At 48.0% G+C, this 16,388-nt stretch overlaps 2 protein-coding genes across 3 annotated transcripts; both read left to right on the top strand.

Moving 5' to 3' along the window:
* The first annotated feature begins 843 nt into the window (after positions 1-843).
* LOC112898178 lies at positions 844-2,744 on the top strand. Its single transcript, XM_025966556.1, has 2 exons — positions 844-1,237; positions 1,486-2,744. Exons 1-2 carry the CDS (start codon positions 844-846, stop codon positions 2,742-2,744), a joined length of 1,653 nt encoding a protein of 550 aa, XP_025822341.1.
* A 1,907-nt stretch (positions 2,745-4,651) lies between these two features.
* Positions 4,652-7,152, top strand: LOC112897277. Of its 2 annotated transcripts, none has more exons than XM_025965549.1 (8): positions 4,652-4,710; positions 5,127-5,366; positions 5,523-5,627; positions 5,726-5,806; positions 5,916-6,031; positions 6,175-6,393; positions 6,535-6,709; positions 6,793-7,152. In XM_025965549.1, exons 1-8 carry the CDS (start codon positions 4,705-4,707, stop codon positions 7,024-7,026), a joined length of 1,176 nt encoding a protein of 391 aa, XP_025821334.1. In that variant the 5' UTR covers positions 4,652-4,704; the 3' UTR covers positions 7,027-7,152. The 2 variants fall into 2 exon arrangements, with proteins under 2 accessions (XP_025821334.1, XP_025821333.1); XM_025965548.1 differs by having other exon boundaries at positions 5,520-5,627.
* Positions 7,153-16,388: the final 9,236 nt, after the last annotated feature.

Raw genomic sequence — 16,388 nt, 5'->3', positions numbered from 1 at the left:
ATTCCTACAGGACTTACACTTTGGATTTGATTTATTGGTGATCTTCCACACGCTTTCCACATCCCCCTTGATAGTACGGTATACCTAACCTCAAGAAAACATAAAATAAATAATTTTCTCCGCTTGCAACTCTTTTCTTGATCCGGTACCGTTCTCCAAATTTGAATAATCATCGAGATTCACTCGTTTTCTTTTCTCCTTTTTGGTTTCTTTGACCCCTGCTCATTATACTCAATTGAAACATTAGATACTCATTTAGGTTGTTATTAATTACCAAAATAGGTCATTAGGCCTAGATGCACTTTCAAGACTCCGACTGCAGAGATAGAGATACAAAATGGCCGTTTTCAGTAGCCAAACTTTGTCTTCTTGATGGAACTAGTGATCAAACAATTCATATTCTGTTCTCTCAGAAAAAGAGAGACTCTAGCATATATTCAAGCATTGGTGCTGTACTCACAAATTATATGTCATCTCATAGTTAGAAAATGAAGGTTCGACTAAGTCGAATTTGAAAATTCTGAACTAAATTTGTTAAGTTTTCACCTGCTCAGTACAGCCTTAAGTCTAAGCATTACTTTTCCATTTTGCAATTGTAATATCAACAGCAAACCATGGTAAATGTTTCTCATGATCCTATAGTCAACTCTGAAAATTCTTCTTTTTTTGGAGTAGATGTAACTGGAAAACAGAGGCCACTTAGATGGTTGTACCAGAAGTCCTTTAAAAAATTATGACCTATATTTGTAATAACTAATAAGAACCCTATATTTGTATAATTGCATACTAGCTCATAGCATGTCTTGATGTTCTTGCTCCTATTGCTTGCATGCAACCTGCAGGATGTCATCTGCTGCCTCGAATCCATGTAGCCCTAATCCAGTGGACAAGCCAGCAGTTAAAAGGAATTCAGAAGACATAGGGTGGGAGTATGGAACCCTTGTTAATCCAGCTGATTTGAATGTGATAAAGTGCAAGCTATGTCCTATGGTTGTGAAGGCAGGGATTTATAGGCTCAAGCTACATATTGCTAGCATAAAAGGCCAAGTCCGATCATGCCCCAATGCAACTCCGGAGGATAGAGAGAAGTGCAAGAAAGCTATTGGAGACTCAAGAAAAGCTAAAATTGCTAGGCTATTAGAAAAACAAGATGTCATAGATGCTGTTGCGAATGAGATGGACACAGATGATGGCACGGGTCTTGATGATCTTGGCAGCTCTCAACCACGGGCAGTGGGTCCTATGGATAAATTCACAAACTCTCTTGACTCTAGTTCTTTGGGTTCCAATCAAAGAAACCTTCACCAGCAAAAAATTTCAGAACATATAATGAAAGAAAGGCTGCACAAGTTGAAGAGATATATTGCAAGGTGGATTTATGTGTAAGGTAAATGGATAAATATTTGCTGGATGTTGTTATATTTAACTATTTAAGTATCTTGTTTGCTGCATTTTGAAAGAAATACCCTTGTACTTTAATTTCAGGAATACCTTTCAACACAATAAATTGTGATGAGTTTGATCAAGTGTTGGAAGCTGCTAGCCGCTTTGGTCCAGGTGCAAAGAAGCCTTATCAACATGAGCTGCGGGAGAAGCTACTACATGAGGAAGTAGAGGATACAAAAAAGATAGTTAAAGATCAAGCAGAAGAATGGAAAAGAACTGGGTGCTCTCTTATGACTGATGCATGGATTGATCAAAAGAGGAGGAGTATAATGAACTTGTGTATTAATTGTTGCATTGGAACATCTTTTGTTCAGTCAAAGGAACTCTCAGCTGAGTCACACACAGGGGAATTCATTTTTGAGTTCGTGGACAACTTTATTGAGAAGTTTGGGGATGGCAAGAAGCACATTGTGCAAGTGGTCACAGACAATGCTGCAAACAATATGGCAGCAAAGGATATGCTTTATGTCAAGAGACCCAATCTATTTTGGACTTCATGTGCAACCCACACTATAAACCTAGTGCTTGAAGGAATTGGGAAGATGAGAAAGTTCAAGAACACACTTGATTCAGCAAAAAGTCTAACCATCTTTATTTATGCCCACCACAAGACATTGTCTCTAATGAGGAAATTCACAAAGAAAAGAGACATTGTTAGGCCCGGTGTGACCAGATTTGCTTCCGCTTTTCTCACTTTGCAAAGCTTGTATGAGAAGAAAGATCAGCTAAGGATGATGTCCCAAAGCGAGGAATGGGAGAAAATTAGACATGTCAAGAAAAGTGCCAAAGGTGTACAAGCTATAGCCACATTAGTGAAGTCTAGTTTTTGGAATGGTGTTTCTCTTTGCTTAAGAGTATTTGAGCCGTTAGTTAACGTTCTTCGCATGGTTGATGGAGATACTAAACCATCAATGCCTTGGCTTTATGGTGAAATTCTTAAGGCTAAGGAAGAAATTAGAATAGCTGTTGGAAATATGGACAAGAATGGGACTGGTTTGTACAAGAGCATAATAGAAAATGTGGATGAAAAAATGAAGAAACGGTTGGACTGTCCTATTCACATGGCTGCATATTGCTTAAACCCTTACTATAGCTACAGCAAGCCCTCTATCTTTCACAATGAGGATGTCATAGATGGGTTTTTTGCTGCTGTTGAAACATTCTACCATCGTGACTATGACAAGCAAACTCAAGTGCTCAATGAAGACTTCCATAAGTTCAAAGATAAAGTTGGACATTTTGGTAAAAATGTAGCTCAGTTGGGCTGCAAGGATTATAATTTCAGTCCAGATATTTAAGTTATTTGCATCAAATTTGGTAGTTGGCTGCTTAGCCTTGTTGTATAAATATTAAGTATTTTTCTTGTGCAGCTAAGTGGTGGGCAAATTATGGAACACAAGTTCCAACACTGCAAAAGTTTGCTATTAGAATCCTCTCTTTAACATCAAGTGCCTCGGGTTGTGAAAGGAATTGGAGCTGTTTTGAAAGAGTAAGTCTACAAAAATTTAGTTGATCATTTCAGCATGTGTCATATTTTTTTAGCAACACTAATTGCAGCTCAATGAATTTGATATATTGTAGATCCATACAAAGAAAAGGAATAGGCTCACATGTGAGAGGGTTGAACAACTTGTCTATGTTAGATTCAATCATCTTCATGCAAAGAGGAAAAATAAAGCTCAAAACAACAAAAGAGCGGACCCGCTTGTAGCAACCGAAGCAACCTTTGCTCAAGGATGGATGGCCCAAGGTGCAGATGAAGTGGGATCTGATGTTGACCCTGTAACAGGTCTCACATGGAGATTAATTGCTGAGACGTGTGGTCCTGATGAGGTCACAAAACTTCGTAGGAGTGCAAGATTAGCTATGGAAAGAGAGATTGAAGAAGAGCCCTTGTCCGAAACTGATGGAGAGCCAATAAATGAGGAAGATATTGACTTTGAGTCGGACCAAGATGTTGTGATCACAATTGATTATGAGCTAGAGGGGGAGGAAGACAATGACGGATGATGTGTTAAGCTAGAGGCTTTGACCATCATCCATAATTCCATATTACCACTATCTATTAATCTCTACCTACCGAACTTATGAACTATTTCTTTGTTTGTAAGAATCTATTTGTGGTGCTTGGTTTGTAAGAACTATCTATGTTTGTGCTTATCACTTATTTGCGGTGCTATATTATTTTCTGTCATTTGCTGATTTTGGAGCTGAATTGAGCATGTTTAATGTATTCTACTATTTAATCTTGTTCTTGTTCATATGCTGTCTGTAATGCACTATTATCTACACTTCTATAGTTCTTCACCATACTCTAATAGCTGCTCCTTCTTTTTCAGGCACATATCTCAACTTGGGAGGATATCAAAATCAAAAGCTTCAAGTTTACTTCACAAAAGGTCAGTAAAGTCCTCTTTAATCTTGCTGAAATCGTGCTACAGTAGCAAACCGTTTAGGCTGTTTAATTCCCGTTTAAACACGTCTAAACCCGTCTAAACCCTAAACGGCCCCTCGCCGTTCGTCTACCGTTTTCCGTCTAGGAAAATACTGTTCAAACTTGACTGTCTGTGTTTGTAATACACTTGTGCCGGTTATAGGAAGAAGTAGCTCGGGCTCTAATCTATCCCTAGGTCCGCCACTGTCAGCAAACATACCTTGGAGTGTACAGGAGTGACAAAGGAACCAGGGCAGGCATGTTGACCTTGGAGCTTGTGCCTGTCATTGCCATCCTCAAGCACTACTGTCAAAAAAGTGCAGCACTTACTTCATAGATCAGCAAACACGTACGGGGCTCAAGACCTAGTCATCAATGGATGGCCGGAGTCTGCATCATGATCCTTGGAAGTGGAACTATGCGTGTATCTACGACGGGGCTAATTATACACCTCCTCCCTTTCACTCTTCTACGTTTTGTACCATCTTGAACATTGACCGCGTAACAAGTAGTTTATTACAGTGAGTAGCTCAGCAATATATATGCTGAATGCTCCCCTTCAAAAAAAATGCTGAATGCTGAAAAGGAACATCTCTTAATGCTAGTCTAAGGCAACCCTTTTTTACTGTACAAGCTACCATGAGAAAGCCGAGTACTATTGCTACTTCACTACTCCTTTATGACCCACCCAAGTCGTCAGAATGAACAATTTCAGGATGCTAGTATAAAGGGGTGTACAGGACCTGGATGCAGCTCTGAAGTTCTGAGATTCTCTCATCTACCAGGTCTCACATACCGTGGACAACCTGAGCGTTACTTCGTCTATGATTGTAAGTCTTAAACTCATCAAAAGTATTTTTCTTTGGAGTTGGATAATTTCAACCCCTTGCCTTTTATTTTCCGTTTTTCAGGTAAACCTTTCTGTCAAAAATAATAATCTTCATAGTAGTTGCTGCAATATGTTGCATGTCTGAATTTTCAGCAGATAACGAGATAAAATGCTTATTAAAAATCTGATGTACCACCCACTTTAGAAGACCGCTTATATAGCTCAGCACCTTTGCTCCCACCATGTGGGATGTGCTTACTTACATCATAATCATTTTGTTTAACAAATACTTACTCATAATCATACTTAGTGCCTCAGTTAATTTTAGCCATCATGTTAATTCAACTTTTGCCCAATTGATTCTATCTTTTATTTTGGACTAGCAAGACTAACATCTTCTTCTTCTGATCTTCCTAGGGAATAGTCAGAATGAAACTAAATCCACTCCTTGCGGTTTTGTCTGCGGCAGCAATCGGATTCTTCATCGGCGTTTCTTTTCCTGTACAAATCACACCAAAGGTATTCCCGTTCAGCTTTGGTGACGGGAACTGCACCTTCGTTGCCAGCTACGTACTTGGCAGATTCTCGACGCAGATCAGAAACGACACTTCTACTGTGGACAGGACTCCACTCCTGCAGTCAAATGCCACTTCACAGGTACAACTCTGAACTTGTTGACAGTTCAACTGTTTCCTATATATACGCATCGGTATTCAGCACGTTATGCTGAAATTGAAAGAATCCAGTTATACAAGCGTCAGACAGTCAACACTTAATATGCTTAATTTTTCTCCTTATTTTTTGCTGCAGAAGGTTGTTGCACCGGCAAAGCCGAAAGGCGCAGAGAGGCTACCACCAAACGTCGTAGTTCGAGAGTCTGATCTTCACATGCGCCGGCTGTGGGGACACCCGCGAGAGGTTGCTGATTATTTCACCGTCGTTCCACACTTACTGAATTGAGTGTTTCCTAGCTATGGCGTCTCTTATCTGATTGAACTTGTGGGATCAATGAGCAGGACACCCCAACTCGCAAGTACCTTTTGGTGCTGACGGTTGGTTACAGTGACAAGGTCAACGTCAACGCCACTGTTCGCAAGGTGGGAAGTAATTAATTTCTTGTTATGTTCCCAGATTATTTTCAATGATCTGTAAACTGAACAATATCATGGATACTGCCTCGCGAATGCTATATCGATTATCATGCAGTTCTCGGAAAATTTCGACGTGATGCTATTCCACTATGACGGGCGGACAACGGAGTGGGACGAGTTCGAGTGGTCCAAGCAGGCCGTCCATGTCAGCGCCAGGAAGCAGGCCAAATGGTGAGGATGGAGCTGCTACCAGTATGTTGGTGCATACACGCAACTACGCCACCGATGCTAGTTCATCAATGTATCTCATTGTGCTTGATCATGGTTACCTGACACTGAACAACAATGGTGTGATGAAATGCGCACTAATGTAGGTGGTACGCCAAGAGGTTCATGCACCCAAGCATCGTGGCGCCGTATGAGTACATCTTCATCTGGGACCAGGACCTCGGCTCCGAGACCTTCGACGCGGAGGAATACATCAAGATTGTGAGGAGGCACGGGCTGGAGATCTCGCAGCCCGGCATGGACATCACCCGGGGGGTGAAGACCTACGACATCAACGTCAGGAGGAACGACACCGAGATACACACGTAAGTGTTTTATTAGCTAGCTAGCTACTGGCATCTTATGCTCCAGATTGCTAATTCGATGCATTGATCATTCCATGTGTCATGGAACGAAGCTGCTAACCAATCCATTACTGAAAGGGGTCTACAAATTTCTGTGGACAGGTCGACGTCTGCCGGGAAGTGCAGTACCGACTTGCACAAGCGGCCGTGCAGCGCGTTCGTGGAGGTGAACGGGCCCGTCTTCACGAGGGAGGCATGGGCGTGCGTCTGGCACATGATACAGAACGACCTCGTCCATGGCTGGGGTCTCGACTGGAACTTCTGGAGATGCGTCGACGTGAGAACCAACTCGATCACCATCGCCTGTGCTGTTCTGTCCATCTGTGGCTGTAGATAACTTAATAAATTGCGCGCGTGCAGGAGCCTGAGGAGCAGATCGGCATCGTGGACGCGCAGTACGTGGCGCATCACGCGGGGTTTACGCTGGGGAACCCGGGCAATGAAACCGCGGATGGAAGCCGCCGCAAGGTGAGGCTCCGGGCGTCAGCGGAGTTCGGCATGTTCAAAGCAAGATTGCACAACGCGGACAAGGCCCAGGCAGCTGCTCTTCTTGCCCAATCGAATGCAGACCCACGCGATCAGAGTCGTCGTTAGGGAGAGATGTGATTGAGCTACACATACCCCCAAAGAATTATTGTTGTCGACACTGTGGGCCAAACAGATACCCTGTGATTAATTATGAAGATGAATATAAGTCCAATTGCTAAGGTTGATTCACAACCAGATTTCCTATTCATCTTCCGCAGGAAGTTAGCTTGCATATTTTTCAGTGTTTGAGATCTATGCTACATATAGCGGATCAATGGCTAAGATAAAGTGGGGGAGCAACCCAACCACAGAACTTCATCCCCCAAGCCAAACATAAATAGATATCCGACCCCCGTAAATGTTCAATTATCCTATTCGACATGTTGGGTAAGGGCTTCCGGATTGTTCAACAGTTGTAAACAAAAAATGTTGAAACATACATCAAGTGTAGGGAAATCTGGGTGAGGTAGTAGGGAAGGAAGCTATAAATAAATATATGACCTCGCGAAATGTTGAATTAGCCTATTCACAATATTGACATAGGGTTCACATATTGTTGAATCTAAGTGTAGAAAAAATATTGAAAGATGTACGCGGTGAGAAGTTAGTGTCAGGAACATGCCGGAGAGACGACGCGGATCACGTCGCCGGCGAGTTCACGGTCAACACGAAAAACTCACGCGAACACAGAGGACTCGATCTCGTTTTTGTGCTGTCAAACTTGGCAGCTTTTCATTGTTTATTGCTATGCTTATATCACAGATTATAAAGAAAGTAATTTGGCCCTCTCAATCCGGCCGAGCACAATCAGGACTTTCTAAACTAAGCCATTTGCTAAACTAGGAAAGTACTAATCTAGCACCCAAGGATTACTATCAACAATCTCCTCCTAAGCCTTGTGGTGCGAATTACATACATCAATCAGGCCAATCTTAGAACGAAGTTCATGGAACTTGGTTTTGCCCAGCGGCTTCGTCAGAATGTCGCCCAGCTGTTCTTCGCTCCTGATGAACTCTACCTCGATCAGACCTTCTTCAACAGACTCCCGAACCAGGTGGTACTTCACTTGAATGTGCTTACTCTGGCCGTGGAGTACTGGATTCTTCATCAAAGCAATGGCAGACTTATTGTCCACCCTCAACATTGGTGCTCTTGGTGCTGATCCCTGCACCTCAGCTAGCACTCTGGCTAGCCACAATGCCTGACAAGCAGCATTAGCAGCTGCAATGTATTCAGCCTCGCAGCTTGACTGCGCCACCACCTTTTGCTTCATAGATTGCCAGGTGACTGGGCTGCTGCTGAGAAAGAATATCACCCCTGTCGTGCTTTTCCTAGCATCGACATCCCCAGCATAATCGCTGTCACTGAAACCCGTTAGATGAGCCTCCTTCTTCTTCTTCCTGCTGAACCAGAGACCCAAGTTCTTGGTTCCCTCCACATAGCGCAGGATATGCTTCACTGCCGTGAGATGATCCTCGCGTGGCTCCTCCAGGAAATGACTCACATAACCAACAGCAAACGCAAGATCAGGGCGAGTGTTGACCAAGTACCTCAGGCTCCCAACGATGCTCCGGTATGCTGTTGCGTCCACCAGCGGCTCTGAACTGAACTTGCTCAGCTTCAGACGCGTTTCCATGGGCACCTGACAGGGATTACACCCTGCCATGCCGCTTCTCTCCAGGATCTTTGCAGCATAAGCACCTTGGCTGAGCGAGATGCCACTCGCACCCTGCTTCACTTCAATGCCGAGGTAGTAGTGAAGCAGACCAAGATCACTCATCTTGAACACAGCTGCCATCTCCTTCTTGAACCGCTTGATGTCGTTGCTGCTGCTGCCAGTGATAACCAGGTCGTCGACGTACACCCCGACCACCAACTGTGCACCCTGGTTCGGGCTGATGTAGATGGCATACTCCGAGGGACTCCTCCTGAATCCGAGCGACAGCAGCGTGTTGTCCAGCTTCGCGTTCCAGGCACGCGGCGCTTGGTGCAGTCCGTACAGGGCCTTCCGCAGTTTGAACACCTTGTGTTCCTTGCCGGTGATGATGAAACCAGCAGGCTGCTCCACGTACACCTCCTCCTGCAGATCGCCGTTCAGGAACGCCGACTTGACGTCCATGTGATGCACCTCCCACCCCTCGTGCGCCGCAAGTGCGATGAGCAGGCGCACCGAGTCCAGCCGCGCCACCGGAGCGAACACCTCATCGTAGTCGATGCCGTGTCGCTGTGCGTATCCCTTCACCACGAGACGTGCCTTGTGCTTGGACACCGCCCCGTGTTCATCCCTCTTGACCTTGAAGACCCACTTCAGCCCAATTGCCCGCCTCCCAGGCGGGAGATCAGCAAGGCTCCAGGTCTGATTGTCCTCAATCGACTCCATCTCCTCCATCATCGCCTTCCTCCAACTTGGGCAGCGCTCTGCCTCAGCAAATGAGGTTGGCTCATCGGAGCTCACAGTATGCAGCTCCTCCATCAGCAGTGCTCGCGGCGCGAACCCAAGCAGTGATGTCGGCCCGAGGATGTTTTCGATCTTCCGGAACCGGAGCGGAGCCTCCTCATCATGGTCAGCATCCAGATTGTCATCGCCGCCAGCGGGTGGCGAGGCAAACTCCACTGCCTGCGCCCCGCCGGAACCTCCTGACGCCTCTCCCGCAGCGGCGTGTGGCGACGGTGGCGGTGTAGTGTCGCCATCCGCAGGGACCTCCCAAGGTGCCTCCACGGCATCCTCGGCAGCCGTCAGAGGTCCCTGGCCCACGATGGAGTACTCCACCGTGAACACTTCGTCGTCGCCGTCCGCTGCGCTAGAACTGCTGCTGGCTACCCAGTCCCACTGGGCTTGTTCGTCGAAGACAACATCCCGCATTACATGGACGCTCTTGGTGATGGGATCGTAGGCGCGGTACGCCTTCGTCCCACGCTCGTAGCCGATGAAGATCATCTTGCGGCCACGATCCTCCAGCTTCGACAGGTGAGGTCGAGTGTTGCGGACGTAGACGATGCAGCCGAACGTCTTGAGGTGGTGCACTGCCGGCTTCTTCCCGTGCCATGCTTCGAACGGCGTCATGCCGTCCACACTCTTCGTCGGGCACCTGTTTAGCACATAAACCGCTGTACTTACCGCCTCGCCCCAGAACCAGCCAGGAAGCCCCTTTGCTTTGAGCATGCTTCTGGCTGTGGCCACCACGGTCCCATTCCGGCGTTTGACCACACCGTTCTGTTGCGGACTGTAGGGCGCGGTGTGCTGTCGGTGAACCCTGTCCGCCATGCAGTACTCCGCGAACTCGATCGAGGTGAATTCACCCCCTCGATCAGTTCGGAGTACCTTCAGCTTGACTCCAGACTTGCCTTCTGCCCGCGCCTGAATCTCCTTGACGGCAGCCGCAGCACGATCCTTTGAAGGAATCGCGGCTACCCACATGTATCTGCTCAGATCATCCACCAGAAGCAAGAAATACCTGTTGCCCCTTGGCGTCGCCGGCGAGATGGGACCGCAAAGGTCCCCGTGCACCAGTTCCAGGCGCTCCCGCGCATGGTACTCTGCTTGAGCCGGGAAGGATGTGCGCCTCTGCTTGCCCGCCTGACAAGCCTCGCAGATCCTTTCCACCTGTCCGAGCTCCGGCAGCCCTCGAACCAGCTCCTCCCGAGCCAGCTTCCGGAGCGCCGCCATGTTGACGTGGCCGAGGCGTTCGTGCCAGCGCCACGCCACCTCGTCGTCGCGCCCGCGCGTCGTCAGGCACACTGGCTATGCCATCTTGAGGTGGAGCAGGTACAGCCGGTTTGCCACCCGCGGCGCCCTTGCCAGCAATTGGCCGCCAGGCTCTCGGATCTTCATGACCCCAGAGCCTATCTCGATCTTGTACCCTGCCTCTTCAAGCTGCCCGATGCTCACGATGTTCGTCGTCAGCCGGGGAATGAAGTAGACCCCGTCGAACGAGCGAAGCTCTCCGTTCTTGCAGATGAACGTGACCGTCCCGCGGCCTTCGATGCGCGCCGCCGAGTCGTCGCCGAAACGCACGGTGCCCAGCACTGCCGTGTCCAGCTTGGTGAAGGCGGCCCTGGACCCGGACATGTGGTTGGTTGCCCCGGTGTCCAGGACCCACGTCTCCGCCCCGCGCTCCTCCACTTCTCCGAGCTGGGCGAGCACCTTCTGCTCCCGGATCTCGATCTGAGATCCGGATCCTGCCTCCGCTGCTTCATGACTGCCGCCACCGTATGCCTGCCCCGGCCTCTGTAGTGGTAGGGCAGCATGCGGCAGCAGAATCGCCGTCGGGGAGGTGGTCGACGGGGATCCAACCGGTGGTGCCGAAGTGAATTGCGGCGGCGACGAATGGAGGATGGTTCCAGAAGCCTTGACGAGGAGGAGCGACGCCTCCTCATCCTCCTGGACGGCGTGGGCCTGCTCCTTCTTGGGCCGCGAGGGGCAGTCGCGGGCCCAGTGGCCTAACTTGCCACACCTCCTGCATTCATCACCAGTGGACTTACCCGATGACGGTGTGACAGTTCATGTGTTTGTAAACTAGGCATATAATTTGTTAGTGTGAAATATGTATTGTTTATATAAAGCTTATGTGAGTTTATGTGAAGCTTTTGAAAAATTTAAAGTGCAAGTAAAAAGGGTATTTTTGTAATTACAGAAAAAAAAATCCAGGGTTGTTTTTACAAAATGTATTTGGATAAAGGTAATTTCAAAATAAGTGAAAGGTGGTTTTGTAAACATGTTTTTCCTTATTTTGTCCCTTGTAAAAACATATATTTATTTATCCAAAAGTTTCATTGGAAATGTGTATGTTGAAGTGTGTAAAAAATTTTGGGTAAAATGGTGAAAATAAGGGTATTTATGCAATTTTATAAAAGTACAAGTCCTTTTATGCAAATGTTTGATTTACAAAAGTAACTTTCAAAATTACTTAGGACTAAAGTGTAAAAGATGCAAGTCATCATGACACGTCTATCCAATCATTATGACGAGTCTATCCCGTCATTATGACGTGTCATAAATGCTTGCATTTAAGTCCTGAAATTTTATGAATTACATTTCTAGGACAAAAGCAATTTAAATCCGACTTTTGTTCAAAGATTCACGTGTAAAAATGTAAATTTTGATTTTTTGAATTTGGGCCCTAAAGCAATGTTGTAGAGTTTGAAAAACTCTCCAACTTTCATTTTGGGCATTTCTTCATTAGAGTTTTAGATTAATGTAAAATTTATGCTTTACGAAAAGGTCCCTGTAGTTTTTCTAAATTGCACACAAGTCCTTGGGAGAGTTCCACTTCTCCTTCTCTGCTCTCCCTTCCCCTGGCGCCCATCTTGTTTTTCTCCCCCACCGGCGGCATCCCTTCCCTGGCTTCATTCTTATCCACCCGGCCATCCCTCTCTCTTCTCTCCACTGGTACAAGCGGCGTGCGCGGGCGGCGTGCTCGAGCGGCTGGCGCAAGGCCGGCGGCACGCGGAGGCGCGGCTCGGCGCGGGTGTGCGCGAGCGCGCGCGGCTCGGGCGGCCAGCCGCGGGAGGGGCGGCGGCTCGCGGCGCGCAGGACGCGCGGGATAGCGGGCCCAGGCTGGCGCGCGGCGGACGCCGTGCCAGGGCGGTGCCTGAGCGAGCAGGCGGCTCGGCGTTGAGGCGAGCAGAGAACAGGCGCCCGGGGCGGCGGCGGCCCCACACGGGCGCTCGGGGCTGGGCGGCAGGCGCGGCTCGGCGCACGCGCAGGCGGCGCGCGCTGGGCGTTGGGGCGAGCGGCGGCTCATGGACGCGCGGGAGTAGCGCGTGGCGTGGCCCAGGCGGCCCGGCGTGCGAGTGCAGAGCGGCGCGCAGGAGAGCGGTAGCCGCAGCTCGCGCGGGTTGCAGGAGGCGCAGGCGAGTTGGCGGCCCAGGAACGCGGGGGCGGCTCGGGTGCGGAGTGATAGCTTGCGACGTGCAGGTGCGGGAGCACTGGCTGGCGGACCGGTGGCGCGGCTGCGGTGGTGGCGTGGCGGCTCGGCCCAGGAACGAGGCGAGCGTGCGCCATCTCATGGGCGTCGGGCGAGTGCAACAGTTGCGGCGAGAGAGAGAGAGAGCAGGAGCTGGAGCGGCATGATTTCGGCGGTGCAGGAGCTCGCGTACTGAAGAGCCGGTGCAGGTGTTGGGCGGCCGGGGCAGAGCGGGCCCATGGGCACGAGCAGGCGATGCTGGAGTGTGACGTGCCGAGCAACGGCACGCGCAAAAGGAGTTGTGGTGGAGAATTTTTGTGCGGGATGCAGGAACGCGATGGCCGTCTCGAGGACGCAGCTTAGGTGTTCGACGAAATGTCGATACGCGTGGTACTGGAGAACACGAGGGTCCTACTGTTGAGCGAGGCGTCAAGGGTGCAGGACGCCGTCGGGCGGATGTTGCAACGGCGTGCAGGAAGGTCGCACGCAGTGCGAGAGGTGCGGCGGTGCGACGATTCGGGGCGGACCCGCCCAGGGGGCAGTAGAGCCGCGCGTAGAAGACGTCGAAGGCCGTTGAGGAGAAAGCAGCGGACGAGATCGGGCGGCACTACGAACTGCTCGTGGAGGATTTGGAGGTGGCCAGGTGCGAGTAGACCTCGGTCCTCGCGGAGGCGGAGGAGCGGTTATGGCGCGGCGAGCCGGAAAGAAAGGAGGTGAAGCGAAGGTGGCGGTTATAGCGCGGCGAATTCGGAAGGAGCAGCTGCGCAGGTGTGCCGGCCATGTTTCAGCGGCACACGTGCGTGAGCAGAGAAGGCTCAGCCCGCGAGCAGGGGGACCCTGAGGTTCGCGAAGGCGTCGGCATAGCGAACCAATCCGGTCCTATCGGCTTTTCCCATACGTCCACGACGTCCAGCGAAACATCGTCACCGTGGAAAAGTCGACTATCGTCGCCACAGATCACCGTGAGGAATAACTCTCCGGTTATTCTTCGCCCACTACAGTTCCCGGCAAGCTTTTTCGTTGTCCACGGAATCTCGTCACCGTCGAGCACTTCTCATTGCCGATCCTGTTCATCGCGGGAATTCATTTTCCGCCCATTCTTCTCTACAACCAAGGTTTGCCCTGACCTACTGAATCTTTCTAATGCCGGCAATTCCTTTGCCGGAATATCGTCGTTAACTCTTGTTATCTGTTTTCCCGAATCAGGGACTTGATTGCTATGTTTTAGAAAGTTCTAGGGTGTCCTTCGTAAAATTTTCAAAACTTTCTTTGTTTCAAATCAGTGAACATTTACGAGTTTGTGTTATGCTCTTGAATTGAAAGTCTTGATCTGTGGTCTAGGTTAAATGTTAGGGAATGAATGCTTTATTTGTACCATATATTGTATGCATGTGTTTTAACTAAAAGATAAATCATAAGATGTATGTTTCAAGTGGAAAAGTGTGGTAATGAGTTAATCCATCACACAAATGCTCCTATCCCTAACGTCAAGACGTTATCCTCGTCTTGATTGCTGTTTCTTAAGTTCCTTGTCGTATAAGGATTTCCGTTAGTTCTTGTGTATCTGCTGCTTAGCCAAAACATCTTTGCGGCTATGCTTTAGCATTGGCTATCAGTTCAGCTGCTAAGCATCCGCTTTCCTTGAGTCTAGGATGTTTCTGTGTAACAGCTGTCAGTCGATACTTTACCATCGGCTGGTTAGCTAATACGGTTGTTACCTTTCTAGTATCGACTATTGCCGATACAAGTCTGTTGTTCTATCCTGCATCGACTACACATAGTCGATGTATCAAAGGTGCACACGCAATCTTAGGATTCTTGCCATCAGCCGACCCAAGCCGAATTTAGTTGCTTTTCCATATCGGTCAAACACGGCCGATCAATCCTTAGTTTCCGCTTCCTTATCTACGTACTCCTATCAGTCGATTTATCGACTGAATGATCGGCTATCTATATCTATCGGTCATATATCCTCAACCACACTCCAATCGGCTACACGTCACTCAATTGTTGTGCTGACGTAATCGAGTCGATATAACCACACCTAGTTATCTAGAATAACACTTAAGCACATCTCAGTTAAGACAACTGCTTTAGGAATCATCCTTCTGCCAAAGTAATCGATGCTTTCATCGATCATCTAAGAACCCAATGCACTCATCAATCGGCTAAATCCATGTTGTTCCCATCGGCTCTGTTGTAATCTTCAACGAGTAGCCAATTCTAGTTAGTTGTCCCCCTAAAGCTCTGTCTAGATTTAGTTCAGATCTTTTTGGTTATTATATGAGTAGTATGTTACATGAATGTTGGATTGCAACTTTATTGTGAAGTAAAATAGTTTTGTGTACACATTTGAATGTAATGTTGCATTGCATGTAGATACGACTACTTCTACAAACGGTACCTACGAGATCTCCCAGGAGTCTGCGGAGGATATTCCTGAAGATCAAGTGAACGTCATCAAGGAACTGACTGAAGCCCCGAACCAAAGTTCGGAAGATATTGACATTTCTGACTTCAGACCCACCAGTAAAGGCAAGCCCCGGACATATCCCATTATTTCAGTTACACTGCAATATATATTTATCTATATTATATCTTGCATTAAGTTTAGGAATGGAAGTGCAACCCTAGATGCATGAATCCTAGGAATCCAATGTAATGCTCCCGAGTCCTTATCGGTTAGATGCTTCGCTGATAGGACCGGTAGAAGTCGGGTGATTTCCTGTCACTCGCGCGATATAGGAGTTGCATGTTTACAGTTCTGCAACCACTATAAGGATGATGGACAGGGTCATGTGTGTTATCATGACCGGAGGTTTTACCCTGTCTGTTTTGATAAGAATTGATAAGGTCGATATGTGTGGGTAGTGGTGGCTAAGCGTTTGAACAGTACTAGCCACATACCGTGAAAATTTGTAAAGCGGTAAGCCTAGTAACCGATCGGCCCGACAAGTGGGTATATTTCCACCACTCGATCTTTATGTTATGTTCACACGCACCGACCTGTGGGAGTACGTTCTGCATGGCAGACAGGAATACGGGTTTTGTAGTCGCGCTACAGACGTATGTCCTGCACGAGTGATGTGCGTACGGTCCTGCAAGTCGCTTGTGGTGGCCTGCCCACGAGTCGGAATGAAAGGTAAACGGTTGCTTCGGAACGCCCTGCCGGTATTCCCAAGCGTGTGTGTTAGGTTTACCTTGCAAGGTTAAATTCGATTCGAATCGTCCGCCTCTCACGAAGTTTGAGATTGCTTATCACTTCTGCCACATTGAGTAAGAAATGGAACTAATGATGGATAAACTTGATGGATGATAATCACTACCTTGATTGCTTAGTGAAGGAGCTAATCTAGAATAAATACTCAACTAGAAAAGGGAAGCTAAAACTTGAAAGTAGTTCATACTCTTTGTTGCTTTTCAGCTGAAAATAAACCCAGAGCCTTTATAATGCCTTCATGAGTCTAGTTACGGGCTAAAGTATACCCAACCCCGGGTAAGCCTTGCTGAGTATTAGTATAC

This window comes from Panicum hallii, chromosome 6 (genome assembly GCF_002211085.1).
Source record: "Panicum hallii strain FIL2 chromosome 6, PHallii_v3.1, whole genome shotgun sequence".
Classification (NCBI taxonomy): Eukaryota; Viridiplantae; Streptophyta; class Magnoliopsida; order Poales; family Poaceae; genus Panicum; species Panicum hallii.
This window is presented reverse-complemented; position numbering and strand designations above follow the sequence as displayed.

Bases quoted from the DNA above. Each gene is read 5' to 3' on its own strand.
- LOC112898178 (XM_025966556.1), top strand. From the start codon at position 844: ATGTCATCTGCTGCCTCGAATCCATGTAGCCCTAATCCAGTGGACAAG. The intron at 1,238-1,485 runs GTCCTATGGATA...CTTTAATTTCAG, and splicing joins CTCTCAACCACGGGCAGTGG to GAATACCTTTCAACACAATA.
- LOC112897277 (XM_025965548.1), top strand. The intron at 5,628-5,725 runs GTTGCTGATTAT...ATCAATGAGCAG, and splicing joins TGTGGGGACACCCGCGAGAG to GACACCCCAACTCGCAAGTA. The intron at 6,710-6,792 runs GTGAGAACCAAC...GCGCGCGTGCAG, and splicing joins ACTTCTGGAGATGCGTCGAC to GAGCCTGAGGAGCAGATCGG.